The sequence below is a fragment of the Oculina patagonica genome, chromosome 10, assembly GCF_052425735.1.
Source record: "Oculina patagonica isolate OP01 chromosome 10, crgOcupat, whole genome shotgun sequence".
In the NCBI taxonomy this organism is placed as follows: domain Eukaryota; kingdom Metazoa; phylum Cnidaria; class Anthozoa; order Scleractinia; family Oculinidae; genus Oculina; species Oculina patagonica.
In genome coordinates, this window is record NC_135767.1 from 13266806 (window position 1) to 13282657 (window position 15852).

At 38.9% G+C, this 15852-nt stretch overlaps 1 protein-coding gene across 1 annotated transcript in view; it reads left to right on the forward strand.

Moving 5' to 3' along the window:
• LOC144629050 (lactadherin-like) overlaps positions 1-15852 on the forward strand; it is a 61251-nt gene that overhangs the window by 23882 nt on the left and 21517 nt on the right. The window contains exons 3-6 of the mRNA XM_078487217.1: positions 1194-1558; positions 2709-2864; positions 3742-4079; positions 4624-4762. Coding sequence (XP_078343343.1) covers positions 1194-1558; positions 2709-2864; positions 3742-4079; positions 4624-4762 — 998 coding nt within the window. The remainder of the gene's footprint in view (positions 1-1193; positions 1559-2708; positions 2865-3741; positions 4080-4623; positions 4763-15852) is intronic.

Sequence of the window (15852 nt, forward strand, 5' to 3'; positions counted from 1 at the left end):
TAGTTTTATGGCCGTGGTTTGCCGATCGTTGTTTGTGCATTCGCACTGATTTTCACGCCATTGCGGTTAACTGCAAGTCGCCGGTTTACAGACTCGATTTTTCTTTTCAAACACCTTGCTTCTCTGCTACTTTTCTCCAAAACCGAATACTGCTAATCGCCATTCAAGAAAATGAGATGCTTTATTAAAAAAACAGTCAAATTAATTCTCGCAATATTGTGCCGTCACTGTGCAGGCGACCAAACTACACATTTCAGCTTCATTCAGTTTCACATTCGCAAACTTTTTGTCAAAACAGAATACTGTGGGAATCAACACAGAGGTTTTTGACTCGTTAAATACAAATGTAAATAGCTAAGTGCTTTCCAGTCCGAAAAGTAAGTTTAATTAACTAAAGAACTCACAAGCCGAAATGGAGTTAAAAGTGTTTCGCAACTCGCTGATTGCTCTGTTCTACATTGTGCTTTTCTATTATTTCAGATGCTTTTTTTCTTTTTTTTTTTCAGATGAAATTTTCCTTGAGTACTGTTCATTTGAGTGAATTTATTTTGTTTGGCAGTAAGCTCTTATAGCAAACAGATCATTATTTACTCTTGCCGTAGCTTATGGCGATCGACTCAACATTGGATGCGCGCGTATATAAATACAAACACATTAAATTTTGGCAAGAAAGTCTTTGTAGGTTTTTTAGGTGTTTTTTAATCAAACACATTAAAGTAGGAAAAAAATAAATAAGTTATTTACCGGCTTAGGGTCGGTCCGTATAGTGAAAAACTGTGACCTCGGCCTTGAAAATGCTGCCCTCGGCCTGCGGCCTCGGGCAGCATTTTCAAGACCTCGGTCACAGTTTTTCACTATACGGACCTCCCAGCCGGCAAATAACATATATATACGAGTACAAACGGATGCATACGAGAATATACGGATACATACGGGTACATACGAGTACAAACGGATGCCTATGAGTAAAAAATGTCGAATTTAATAATCACAAGTTAATAAAAAGATAGATTTCATGCCTATTACACATATGTGTTCGTTTGGTACCCGAATGTATTCGTGTGTAACCTGACTTGTATGTTATCCGTATGTATCCGTATGTACTCGTATGTGTCCGTGCGTTCCTCCTATGTTTCTTGTAGTACCAGTGCGGTGTTTTAGTCATTAACCAAACTATCACCTTTGTGTACCAGGGGGAAATTTCAGGCCTGTCTCCGTAAAGCCATCATTCCCTTGTTCGTAACTGCTGGTTTTGTTATCGTGGTTACCACTGGCGCTTGCAGTGATGGGAAATGCTCTGCTTCATCTCGCTTCGTAATTGGAGAGAACATGGCCGATGGTTATGCCCTGATTGGGTATGTGTTCGCAAATGTTTCTGTGGCAGGAGCGCTGAATTGCTATCAAATATGTCAACCGAATTGTCGGTGTATCTCATTCAACTTCCTGACGAATGTTAAACAAGACAACTGTCAGCTGAACGAAGAAAACAGACATCTAAAGCCCAGTGCATTGGTGCCAATGAAAGGCTCGCAGTACTATGAAGTGGTTATAACCTACGGTGTTAAGGTAAGAAGAGAATTCCTGAAGCTGGTTGGGGGGGGGGGGGGGGGGGAGGGGGTGAGAGTAGACTCACCGATAGAAGCTATATAAAAGAGATTTTTTTGTCTAAAAAAAGAGCATGTATTCGGGCCGCTTTAGCGTGCTATAAGGTCAGCATTTCAAGAAATGGGCTCATAAAGCTCACCAAACATTTTTATGAGTACACGCCACCACTCCCCACTCCAATGATTCAACCTGACTGAATTTCATACTCATGATTTGGATCTTCACAGATTATTACACGATGACGTCGTATAACGTGGGGAATTGCGTCAGAGAACAGCCAAAACATTCTAAGAAGAAGTCAAATCTTATGAACGTTTGCTAAAATGATTTTAAAAATGTAATTGTTACTATTGCAAAAGTTAAAAATTTCATTAACAAAGAAAAGGTTCAAAATTGAAAAAGCATGCCAGTTGTTGCCGACAAAAAGCCGAAAGCCGAACATTATTATTTCCCGCGTTTTTATGTCACGTGACTTAGTTGCCAAGCTCTCGCTCACACATGTGTTTTGAGTTTTTTCGAGTTCTGAGCTTGTGTTCGTGAAAGGTGTTTTTGTTGTGTTGAGCTTTGAATATTATTGGAAGGAAAGCCGTCATTTCTGCCTTAGCGTCTCCTTGAAAGCGCGTCATCGTATAAACAGGTTTTCCACTGTAAGAGTCTGTGAGCACTCATTTAAAACCTGACTGATCTGATTGAAAATTGAATATCAAATCGATCCTTGGTTGGACTGTTAGATTACTCAATAGACGACAACACCAGTAGTCAAAACATCTTTGCCGTTAAAACATCATAAACTCTCAAAGTTTTGATGGGATTTGCATAAATATCAAAAAACCATATCAGTTTTAAAGTTCGTTCTGGCAGATTTCGATACCCTACTCAACTCAGGCCTGAATAATTATTGTTAATTCTTCAGCGTTTAGTGTCAAATTTCTCCTAAAAAACACAAACTGCTGAATACACTGGATTATGAGAAAACCGCTATTGACGACCAAATGAAATTCTATCAACTAGTACCATAAAAGGCGTATAGAGGGCCATAGGGAGAATTTGTATGTTGTCATACTAATAAGGTGTAATTTTTTTTTTTTCTTTGAGCCAGACAGGAACCTCGTGGTCTCCTTGTTCCCAGTGTATCAACCGTTGTTGCAGTGATCAGCCGTGTTTTAATGGAGGAACATGTCGGGAAAAATGTGAGGCAGCTGGTAAAAGATTCGTCTGTGCTTGTCCTGCAGGATTTGTTGGCCAGTTGTGTGAGAAAGGTATGAAATAAAAACATGTCGGCTTTTGTACTGCTTATATGTCGATTGAAGATGACGCTTCTTTTTCCAACATGGCAAAACTAGTGTGAGAATCAAGACAGTGCATGCGTAGAATGTTAGTCGTCCCACAAGGATGGCAAAAAGCTAAAACAACATTTAATTTTAGGAATGTATGAACTAAACAACACATCTATCTAGTGACAGGGAGGTGGATTTGAACCCGAGACCTCCAGATTACATGTCCAGCGCCCTAACCACTAGGCCACGCCGCCTCCGCGTGGCGTGCAAAGTATCGTGACGGAGTTATATTTTGTTGAGTACCGTATTTATTCGATTAAGCGCCCTGGGCGCTTATTAAATTTCTGGACCTTGAGAGTGGGCGCTTATTCGAGGTGGGCGCTTATTCGAGGCTGGGCGCTTATTAAATTTTCACCATTTTCAGCAAGTAGTAAGTTTATTTTGTAACGAAACAATAAATAATAACAAAACGTGAAGATGTACCAAAGCAGAATTTTAACTGTTCATTGTAAGTTTCTGTAAATTCTAACAAAAAATCTGTCTTCGGGAAAGTCTTTAGTAGTGCTTAGTCAATTTTAACCCCTCTTCTGCACTTCACCTTTTTTGTGGGTTGGGGGTAGGCGCTTATTCGAGGCTGGCGCTTATTAACTTTTCCTACCTTCAGGGTGGGCGCTTATTCGAGGTGGGCGCTTATTCGAGGTTGGGCGCTTAATCGAATAAATACGGTAAATAATAAATGAAAAATCGTACGTATGAACTTGTTCGTGCATTACGTGATGTTTTGAAAGTTTTTTCAAAACATCACTCGTGCCCATAAATCACGTAATGTACGAGCAAGTTCATACGATTTCCTGAACAGATTGCAAGAAAGCTCTCGGCATGGAAAGCCGTGCAATATCGGACGAACAAATAAGTGCCTCTTCAGAAATTGATAGCATACATGCTGCAATCCAAGGGAGACTACACTTTCAAGAAACTATGCCTTATAAAGCTGGAGGTTGGGCAGCTGCCAGAGCAGATAACAATCAATGGCTCCAAGTTGATCTCGGTAGTCTGAATATGATTGTAACAGGTGTAGCAACACAGGGACGAAATAGCCAAGAATACTACCAATGGGTAACTAAGTACAAGCTACAGCACAGTAACGATGGAGCTAACTTCGAGTACTACAAGGAAGAAGGACAAAATGCAGATAAGGTGACGTCCACCAGAAATGTTTCTCAGTTAATAATGATACTTATAATAGGGCTGTGTAGAGTCCACTTGGAGTGAAAAAGTCAAATTCGGAACAAATTAGACTCCAGCTTCCTGTTTCCAATTTAATAGAGTTCTGACCAAGATGTTTGAGCGCCCCCCCCCCCCCCCAAAAAAAAAAGAAAGTGTCCGTCGTACGTCGTAGAAAGGTGTCCGACTTATAGGGTGTTAAGTGACTGAAAAACGCCAGGGACCATCACCAGGTGTCTGTCTAAAAAAAAATAAATAATAAATAAACGGCTTTTAGGCCGTTTGAAACTACGCCTGGGGGGCTTAGCCTTGTTCCGTCAACATGATTGGGAAACGAGAAGAAATTTTTCAAATGACTTCATTGTCAATCCCTAGGTACTAAAACATGCATGGGTGCGGTTGAAGCGAGAACTGTCAAAGTCAATATATTTGTTAAACAGCAAAGGTCATCCAGGCAATTTAGCAGCAAAGCTTGTAACATAGGAAATGCCTAACATTTTTCTTATCACTGATGTAGGAATTTGCTGGAAATACAGACTCGAACACTGTCGTTTATCATGGCCTGAACCCACCAATCAAAGCACGCTATATTCGCTTTCAACCAGTGGCTTGGAATCGCCACATAATGATGAGAGTGGAGCTGTATGGTTGTCAAGGTAACGCCGATTTCCCATTATTATCATTTTTTGTTTGAAAATATTTTCTTATTGAGAATTGTTTGTCTTTCGCCACCCAGTTTAGTATATGGGTATTAGCCACATCACAAGAGCGTTTTAAAAAATCCAGTCCTCTCAGATTTGGTCGCACTGGGATCATTTTTATTTAAAAAGATATTTTTTGAGGGTCCTAAAGGTGGGATATTAACTCCATTTCTAAACCCAAATTTTGCCCAAATCCCATTTCACAGCCTATTGTTTTCTTGAAGTTTCCAAATTCCAGTCCCAGTTCTACTAATTTCAAATCCTATTTTCCCAGTGAACATTTGTCCAAATTCCAGTTCCCATTTTCCCCGTTTAGGTCACTCTTAATTATTTCATTAATTTAAACAATTGTGGCTATGCAGGTTATAATACATTAGTAGACACTCTTTCAATTTCTATTGGAAATCTGCGAAATTTGATTGGCTCTCCTACTATTTTCTATTCGCCGATTACCGTATTTTCTCGATTAGACGCCCGCGGCGTTTATTTCAAACTTGACCTGGTGGACCCGGCGTCTATTTGACTTCTGCAGTTTATTCGAGCCCGATTTTTATTAAGCAATGTTTATTATTCGTTATTTTTGACAAAAATGTATCTGGCTAATATGCCTACAGCTTATTATACCTTAAATAAATACCTGAGGGGCCTATTTTCAACTTCGTCTTGGAGACCCGGCGTTTATTCGATACCCGGCGTTCAATCGAGAAAATACGGTAACCACGATCGCGAGCTCACTGTCTTTAAAAATGAAGAATAATTAGTAATTTATGGCCTAAAAAACGTAACATTTTGCGTTTTGGTACTGCAATCCTTTTAAGTGTCTACTAAAACATTTACACTACTCACTTTCGTTTTCTATGAGCGATAATCAACTCGGCTGCGCCATGTTCTGACTATTCGCTCACAGAAAACACGGTCTCGTAGATCTAATTGTTGAATATGACAGTTACCCACAAGGCGTATCACCAAAACCCAACACATATACTGTAGAATAACTATTGTAGGGTCTATTGCAGGATGAGGACTGTAACATAAAGATTCTTCGACCGCAACACCAATGTCCATAATACCCTAAAATTCCGGTTATAAGCCCCCCTGGTTATAGGCACATCTAGTTGAAAAAAGCAAAACAAAAACAAAGATACAGTTATAAGCCTCCCCCAGATATAAGCCCTTCGCTGCTGGATGACAGTACTGAACAGGGCTAAATGTCGCTTTATTAATTTTTAACTTAAAAACGTACGCGTATTCTAATCAGCACCGCCGTGGCAGTGATTACGGAATAGACAGAAATGTTTAGAAACGAGCCACGGCAGTGTTGATCGTATTGGCTTATAACTGGATGTATTTTTTTGGCTTATAACCCCCCGGATGTAAGCGCCTCCGTTTATAAGCTCACCCAAAACCCCTTACGAATTTGTATAAGCCCAGGGCTTATAATCCGAATTTTACGGTATGTTGTTCTTTCAACAGATATCTAAAAGAAAGGTGGATTTGAAAAGACAAGAAAGCTAGACAGTTCCTTTTAAAGTTTCCTGTAATTGTCCATGGATTTTTACATGCTTAGCAAACTTAAAACATTATCATAATTATCATGGTACTATCACCACTCTTCCTCTGGTTTAGCACTGGTTTTCACTAAACAAAGCAAAAGCATAAGCATAAATGATAAGAATAAGCTTATGCCTTTGCTTATCCTTAAGTTTATGCTTATGTTCATGTTTATACTTCTCCCTGCGCTTGTGCTTCTGCTTTTACTTGTGCTTATGTAAAGGCTAGTTTCCACTGGTCACAAATATAAATAAGCACAAACACAAGCACAGGCAAATGCACAAACACAAACACAACCACAAGCAAGCATAAGCACAAGCATAAGCACAAGCACAAGCACAAGCACAAGCACAAGCACAAGCACAAGCACAAGCACAAGCACAAGCACAAGCACAAGCACAAGCACATGTACAAGCACAAGCACAAGCACAAACACAAACACAAGCACAAACGCAAGCACAAGCATAAGTACAAGCGCGAGCATAAGCACAAGAGAAACGAACGATTTTGTTTTCTTGTGCTTATGCTTATTCCTAGTGGGCACAGCATGAGAAGAATACGTGTGTTCGTTCTCTTTATTCGCTTAAATGCTTACGCTTATGCTGTTGCTTAAGCCTGATTTTCACTTTTGAGATAAGCACAAGCACACGCATAAGTATAAGCACAAGAAAACGCTAGTGTGCACCAAGGTGAAATAAGCACAAGCATAAGCGCAAGAAGAAGAAACACGTTCCTTTTTCTTATGCTTACGATAATGCTTATTTCGCTTGCGTTATGCTCATTTCACAAGTGGGCATGGGAACCAGCGCGAAATAAACACAAGCACAAAGATTTGGCGCTATCATCGGGGGTGGAAGGGGAATAATGAATAATGAATAACGGGCTAAAACAGAAAATGAATAAGGATTATTTGAGGTTTCAATGCTTGGAATAATGAATAATTCATTTCTAGTAAAGGAATAATGAATAGCGGTTATTCACAGTGCTCAAACGTTATCTTCTTATCTGATCCTGATATCTGAATTGTGCATTATATCTGTCGGAATGGTTCGTGTGACCATAACTATCTGTAGTTACCTTAAGTGTTGTATGATGGCATCTAAAATAGTGCAAAACCACTACCAGATTGCCTTAAATAGCGTTTCTGGGATTCGAAAAATGAAAATTTTTCCCCCGACTCCCCTACTTTTTTTTATGTACCGAGCAACATCAAATCGATCCCACCAATTACATTTGGTTGCAAACAGAGCTTACGGTGACAGTAATCGACACAGTAACATCAATCAAGTCCCATCAATACACTAGCAGTATCTTTTTTATCACTTTAAACTGCAAATTTGTCTGACATTCGAAATTTTGCTTGATACGTTCCATTTTTTCGGGGGCGGGGGGTGAGGTCATATAAAAAATTTAGGATTGCGAATGGGGGCAGGGTAAAATCTGATGACGAGGAAGGGCCATTATGTTTTTCAGGTACTATTGATCAATTCCCAGCCCCACCCCATAAAAAATGAATCGTCACTTAATTTAGGCAATAGGGAATAATTGATAACAAGAAAAATCTAAAAATAAATAATGAATAATTCGTGAAAAATGTCCACAATAATTCCTCTTCCACCCCCGATTATCATACATAGCTACATTGTTCATCAGAATTTTTTAAGCACTGCGCTCGAGTATATCGTCTTGACATGTGCTTATCGCAAGTAAACATCCTTGTGTTTATGCTTGCGCTTGTGTGTGAACCATATATGCTTATGCTTATACTTGTACTTGAAAACCAGCCTTTGAATAACACTAGTTTAAACATTCTTGTAGTAGTCCATCGGATACTCTCATTGTACAGTTTGTTAAGTAATAATTTTAGTAGAGTACTAAAACTTGTTATTACTTATTATTACAATAGATATAGAACTGACACAAATTATTTAACTCCTTTCAATAGATTACAAATAACCCACGATTGGTAACATGTGATCATTTTATTACTCTTGGCCGCACGAAAGCGCCAATAACAGCTAAGTGTAATGTCCACATTAAACATCGTATTGTGTTGTGTTGTGTTGTGTTGTGTGGTGTTTTGTGGTGTGGTGCGGTGTGATGTGGTGTTGTGTGATGTGGTACCGGTGTGATGTGGTGTGGTGTGGTGTGATGTGGTTTGGTATGATGTGGTGTGGTGAATTGTAAATACTTTATTTACCCTCGGATTGTAGAGTAACTTTTAACATAGCTAATATCTCCGAGCATTTCAACAGTACAACGGCACAATGGGCAAAGACCAGACCACAACACCGGCAACTTCGTACCCTACTCTTTACGATAAGTGTGTGGGTTCTTTTACGTCCCCTGCTGACCATAACACTAAAGACGCAGGAGACGGGGCCTACGGTTTATCGTCCTTATCCGAGAAGACTAGAATATCTAACCATTTGCAGATGTTATGCAAAGGCAGCATATTCTCCTCAGTTATAGGTGTGGTGTGGTTTGGTATGGTGTGGTGTGGTGTGGTGTGGTGTGATGTGGTATGTCGTGGTGTGGCGTGGCGTGCCGTATAAGACAGAAGTTAATGCAACGGGTAACCCTGTGATGGACTAGCATGTCATCTATGGCGAAGCTATGAAAACCCGAGATAGGCTCCGGACCTGATGGGTATTTGGGCCTGAATGCACACTTTTATTTTATACTTTTATTCTATGAACTATAGTTCTTTTACTTACTTATCAAAAACAAGAAGTATATTGAATTCCCTGTCTGACGATTTTAGAACTGCTGCCACTGTAAATGACTTTAGTCGTTTGTCTTGTCTTTTAAATGGTATGTAGGTTTTCTTATTGGTTTTAGCAGCACGTTTTTGTTTAGTTATTTCGTCATTTTATTTATTTATTTATTTATTTATTTATTTATCATTTATTTATTTTTAACACACGTGTTCGGATCCATATAAAAAATCGGAAAATAATGCAAATAAATAAGGCGAAATCTTTGTTTTTGCACCTTTTTATAAAACCTTCAGCAAAAGTAAAGCAATGTAAACATAAACCAGCTTTTTCTTCTTAGAGTGACCTTCGATTGAGTATCGTTAAACCAAAACCAAGGTAATCACTTTGACCAATCACAAAGGACACAGACAATCCAGTGAACCAATCAAAACTCGAAGCAAGTACATGTAGCCGGTGCGAAGCGCGGGAAAACGTTTGTGAGCGAGTCACGACTGGTTTTGGTTTTACTTCTGATTGGTTGAGAAAGTGGCGCAAACTTTCTAATCTATCACAAGCGCAGAAATTCCAAAACAAAGCAAACGCGAATTACTTTCGGCACTCAGTCACTCTATACAGTCAACTCTCGCCTTGCGGACACCCCGCTACAGTCAACTCTCGCCTTGCGGACACCCCGCTATTGCGGACACTCGCTATTACGGACAAAATCTAGATCCCCGACAAAAGAGGTTTGACTGGAAATGACTCCCGCTAATACGGACTCTCGCTATAACGGACACTAAACGACGCCCCGAGCGTGTCCGCTATAACGAGAGTTGACTGTATTGCGGACACTCGCTATTACGGACAAAATCTAGATCCCCGACAAAAGAGGTTTGACTGGAAGTGACTCCCGCTAATACGGACTCTCGCTATAACGGACACTAAACGACGCCCCGAGCGTGTCCGCTATAACGAGAGTTGACGGTATAAAACATTATCCAGCACACACGGAGGAGATAAGTATATGATCTCCGAAAAAAAAAAAAAAGAGTTTAGATTTAGACAAATTTTAATCGCTTGTTGTATTAAAAAGAGCGGATGACATAGGGTCAGCTCTCTTGATGAGCACGCATTTACAGTTTACTCTCGTTATAGCGGACACGCTCGGGGCGTCGTTTAGTGTCCGTTATAGCGAGAGTCCGTATTAGCGGGAGTCACTTCCAGTCAAACCTCTTTTGTCGGGGATCTAGATTTTGTCCGTAATAGCGAGTGTCCGCAATACAGTCAACTCTCGTTATAGCGGACACGCTCGGGGCGTCGTTTAGTGTCCGTTATAGCGAGAGTCCGTATTAGCGGGAGTCATTTCCAGTCAAACCTCTTTTGTCGGGGATCTAGATTTTGTCCGTAATAGCGAGTGTCCGCAATAGCGGGGTGTCCGCAAGGCGAGAGTTGACTGTAGTGCTCTTTATTTAACGTTTAAGTTAACTTGTAGGTTTTTGTATGACAAGACTAAAAACCCAGTTCTTGTTATGTATGAAACATACTAAATATGATGTGATCGAGATAAGTTAGTTTAGCAGTATAGGTGAAATTGCGTTCTAACATCCGCTTAAGTATTCTTTACAGTTAGTTAATCCAAGTTTTCACTAGCGACGCAAGCACAAGCGCAAGCACAGACGCAAACATAACAGCTCATATTTCATCGTGAAAACGACCTTGACGCAAGCATAAGCACAAGCGCAACGATCAAAATTCTCCTTTTCTTGTGTGCTTGAGCTTGTGCTTGCGTTCGCGTTATTCCGTGTGAAAACGAAACACCGCATAAGCATAAGGAAATTAACAACGTCTGGCCGTGGTTCACAATTTAAACACTCGTTCCAGATTCTCCCGCGACGGAGTATTTGAGCCTTGTAAGCAGTAAACATCGTGTTCTTATGCTTGTGCTGCTTATGTTGACGTTCGTTTTCACTTAGTACAAGCTACTTATGCTTGCGCTTGTGCTTGCGTCGCCAATGAAAACCAGGCTTTAGCATTTCATATGTTAATTAATAGCTGTCAAGCTCGTGCATTCTAAATCATAAAGTAAATGTTCATATTTATTAATTAATGCTTGCATTTAGTTTACAAAAACCTTCAGAAAATCCAACAGTAACTTTTATTAGCATGAAAAAATAGACGATGAAAGCAGCAATAACAAATTTGAGCTATGACAGGGTAACTAATAGCTTGTTCACTTGGTATAAAATCGTAAATGTGGCTAAAACTGAGTTGAGTTTGAAAAAGTTTTTGTTTCAAGTTTTCATAAACTCCGAATTTAACCTTTTGCTCAAGTTAGTTGCTAAACATTATTAACAATCGATTGTATCTGTAATGGTTCAATTATACCCTTGGTGCAATCTGGTATTTTCCTTTCTTTTCTATCCATTGTCATACATCATGATACACCAGAACAAAGGAAAATACCAAATTGTACCAAGGGTAAAATTGAACAACAAAATATATCCATTATGTCCATTCCTGACTGATAAGTTAACGTTGCTTACATCAGTAAGATAAAGATGTACAATAAATGCTGCTGTTGGAACCAAACTGGTGTGAATTTCTTGAGTCGTCTGTGAAGAGGTAGACCGCAAGCGATGAGCATTAGACTCGAGAGTAAAATGAAATATGTACAGTTGAACCCCGGTAACTCGAACTCTGAAGGGAAACGAAAAACAGTTCGAGTTAGAGGAGTTTTCGAGTTAACCGAGTAAAAATGACTGAAAATTTGGTCCAAGGGAAATGGAAGACCCATTGAAGTTAGTTCGAGTTAGCGGGGTTGTTCGAGTTATCCAAGTTCGAGTTACCGGGGTTCTACTGTAGTATGCGCGGAAGTCGCAAGATCAATAGAAGCAGGGTGTAAGTTGCAGGCCGTGACGCGCACGTTAGAAAAATGCGTGCGCGTCCAGCCCAAGCTTACAATTTGAACCACTTTAAAACACGTCATGTTCGAACAAATTAAGTGAAGTCACTTTGTTCCTATTGGAAACTACACCGAACAGTGACTGAATCTAAAGCTCGGTTCAAATTGATTCGCCATGCTGTCTACATGAAGTTTGGTTATAAAAGGAAGGAATAGGCTCGTTTATTTTATCCGCTGTCTGCTAAAAACGACCACAACTGTATTAATTTTTAAATGGTAACTTGAAATTGTCTGAGTCAAAATATTCTAGAAAACATTCAACTATTTCATCGATATAAGTAAATACATATTGTCCTGTTCGTGATGAAAACTGGTAGATCTTCCAGTCTTCGCTTGTTCTGCTTTGTAAGCGCTGTAACAAAATCATTGTCTTGAAGCAATTTTTGTCTTAATTTCTAGAGACACGATTCCAATCGGTGATATTCCTTATCTTAACTTGCACGTCACTTTCACCAAAATACTTATCCAGTATTAATTGAACAACAGTGGATATTTTCGCGCATTTAAGAATAATTTCGGAGTCAGTGGAGAGAACTTCAATTGACAGTTACTACTCGAACGGGGCGAAGGGAATTTTTTCCCATTTTCCTTTTTGGAGAAGACATCTGCTTACCCCAGGCAGTCGTCTTTTAAGATCTTTCGTAATTAACATTTATTTACATCACTAGGGCATCAATTTTTATTTTCGTTAACTTGAAGTTTATAAGCTTGAAAACGGAAGGTTTTTTTACCAAAAATAAGTAGTTAACTCTCGAAGTTTTACTGCTGTTGCATGCCGTCAAAACTCAAATGTACCCAAAGTTAGAAGAAATTTGTTACTGAAATGCCAATTAATTTTTCAAGTTTCAAACGAAAATTACTGAAAGTTTTGTAACTTATTTCAAATGATTATGAGGAGTACAATTTGTACAATGCTATGTTGAGCCACGATGCACTGTTATTAGAAAAGCTGCAAATAAGCAATTTTTAAGTGCAGACGTTTCGCTGCCAAGCTACCTACAAACCATCTTGTTTTTTAAGACCGCTCGTGGTTTTTAATCTCGCATTCTTAACAAATTTGACTACTGAAGTTTTCATTTCGGACTTGATAAGTCTCGTTTAATATACATGTACGTAAACAGAAATTGCCACATCTACCTTCAGTGGTTGAGTTCGTATAGTTGAGTGCGTAGATTGGTGGGTGTGGCAAAGTAATCATTTTAGTTTTTGTCTTGCGGCAAGCTCAATTCTACCTGTTAGTTCTTTTAGAGAGGAAACTTACCAAAGACCACGGTGCAAGTAGTTCATTAGACTTCCTGTTTACTTTTGCTGTGGTGTTATTGAAAAGGGTTAAATTGTTTTGTTCTTTCAACGTGAAACTTATTTAAAGAAACCTCTAGATAGAATACTGAAACACGAAGGCAACGATTTCAAGCAAAGCAGCTGTATCTTCGAAGATGATATTTAAGGATACCTTGCTAAATCGCGCAAAATATCACCGCTGATACGTATACGACGGGGCCGAAAAGCTATTTGCAAGAGGCGAAGCATATGAAACTGTCTGATTCAAACTGTTTTAGTAAAGCTACACATCTCTCACCAATAGCAATAAATACGTAGCGTCCAGCACGCGATAAAAACAGGAAAACTTTAAGCGGCTTCCACGTGCGTTTTTAATCGTTTTTTTTTTTTTGTCTCAGCTATATTTTCTTCCAAACAAATACACATATCTTTTTTCTAGGGATGCTATTTCATTGATTCATTTTTTTTTTTTTATTTAAGATGTTAATTCGTTGTAAAACAACGATATTTTCTTTCAAAAAAAAAAAAAATGCTGGAATCAGTAATACGTCTTTTAATCCTTTTTTTAACAAACGGCGAGGACATAAAAAATTTCCATGATTTTTTCTTTTAATTTTAGGTAACGACACCCGCTAGACTTAAGCAATTGCCTTTAAGATCTTTCGCAATTAGCGTTGATTAACGTCACGAAGACACCTATTTTTATTTTCGTTTTACACGAAGAATAAACAGTTTTAAGGGTAGTTGGTAAACTTTGGATGTTCTACTAATAAGTACATGCCAACTGTTGAAATATGTAATTTGTGATAGTCGGGATTAACATAAATTAATATTTTGCCGACACGGAACAGAGAACTGGGTGCGAGCGTAGCACGCGAGGGCTTATGGTTAGCGTGTTTGAAATAGAGTTCGTTGAGAGACTTGTGACATTCTACGGTCAGCCTCTTTGGCCTACACTTTACTTCGTTTAGTTTGGTGAAAATATTGTTATTTTATTACCTTTTTCTTTCATAATTGTGGTATCATTGTTCTTTGTTTATGTAAGCCTTAAAACCCCAAAGGCGGCGCCATAGCATTGGTCGGGGGTACACGGTCCCTAATTTTTCCCAAGTGGTTTTTGGGGTCTACGTGTCCGGCTGTAGTGCATGTAGGTTTTGTATGTTTTTTATCCATGCTGCTGTAATCTAATTGATGTGTCAATAAAACGTATCGTGGGCCCGGCTGACCGACGTGCCCATGCCTCATAGTCTTTGTGTGTGTTCAGTTGTGTAGTGAAGGCAAAATTTGAAGTTTCCGATCGTTAGCAGAAATTTGTAATTGAAATGCAAATATCTCAAAAGTGTTCAAAGATCTGCACTGCTATTAGAAAAGCTGCAAATTAGTAATTTTAAGTGCAGACGTTTCGATGCCAAACTACCTACAAGACATCCTGTTTAATTATAAGACCCCTCGTGGTTTTTAATCTTAGCTTGCACTCTTAACAAAATTTGACAAATGCTGTTAAATTCATTTAACATACGTACGTAGACACAAACTGATGCCAAATATACAATTTGTTGTGATGATCCGTTAAGTGGATGAGTACGAAGTTTGTTTTCGGGTCTGGCAAAGTAATCATTTTAGTTATGTCTTTCGGCAAGCTCAATTACACCTGTTAGTCATTTTTAGAAGAAAAGAAAATTACCAAAGACCACCCAAGTTCATTTGACTTCCTGTTTATTTTTGTTTCGTTTCCTCAGAAACGATACGGTATTATTTTGGCTTCGATGTGAACTATTTACACAGTGGGGGCTACTATCCAATCAGAAGAACGGTCGTAACCACAAAGTAAATACGTTTGACCGAAGGCAATTAATTTCGTAAAAACATGTTCTTCAAATATCGGAAAGATATTCCTCAGCATGATCAAAAAATATTGAGATTCGTTGCAAACAGAAATATTTGACGAATGCAATGGTTTTAAGTTTGATTAAAGCGATGTATTGTAAGAAAACTAGAGAAAGCTCTCGTAGCGTTTAATTGTTAAGGTCGCGGGGGATACCTACGCATGAATAAATTCATGAAGCGAAATTTTGCTTGACCTGCATCTTTTAAAACGCTTATTTCTCGGCTGTTATGGGTGCGATTTAGCTCAAATTTTACAGGGACATAAAGAAATGATGAACGATTATGAATGTAATCTTTTATTCGGTAGATTGCATTTAACGGCGATGTTATAGCCTCGTTAGTGCTAAATTGAGAAAAACATGATTTTGTGGCAGAGTTTGCGGAACGAGTAGGAGACAGCACACTGTGATCTTGTCAAAAACTAATCAGTCAATACCTCTAGAGTGTCATAACAGAAGCGGATTTTTTAATTTAAAGTTTGCCAGCAAGTTATGGCGGTTTAAGTTCGCAAATTTGAATTTAATGTCTTCTACCTCTTTCTGAAAGCGCTCTTTTAAAATTCCGCTTCTGTTGTGACACACTACAGTACTCATAGTTTACCTATCTGCAGTGACAAGTCATGACGTTCTGTATCCGTGCTGTATTCTCTGCCACAAAATTGTCGG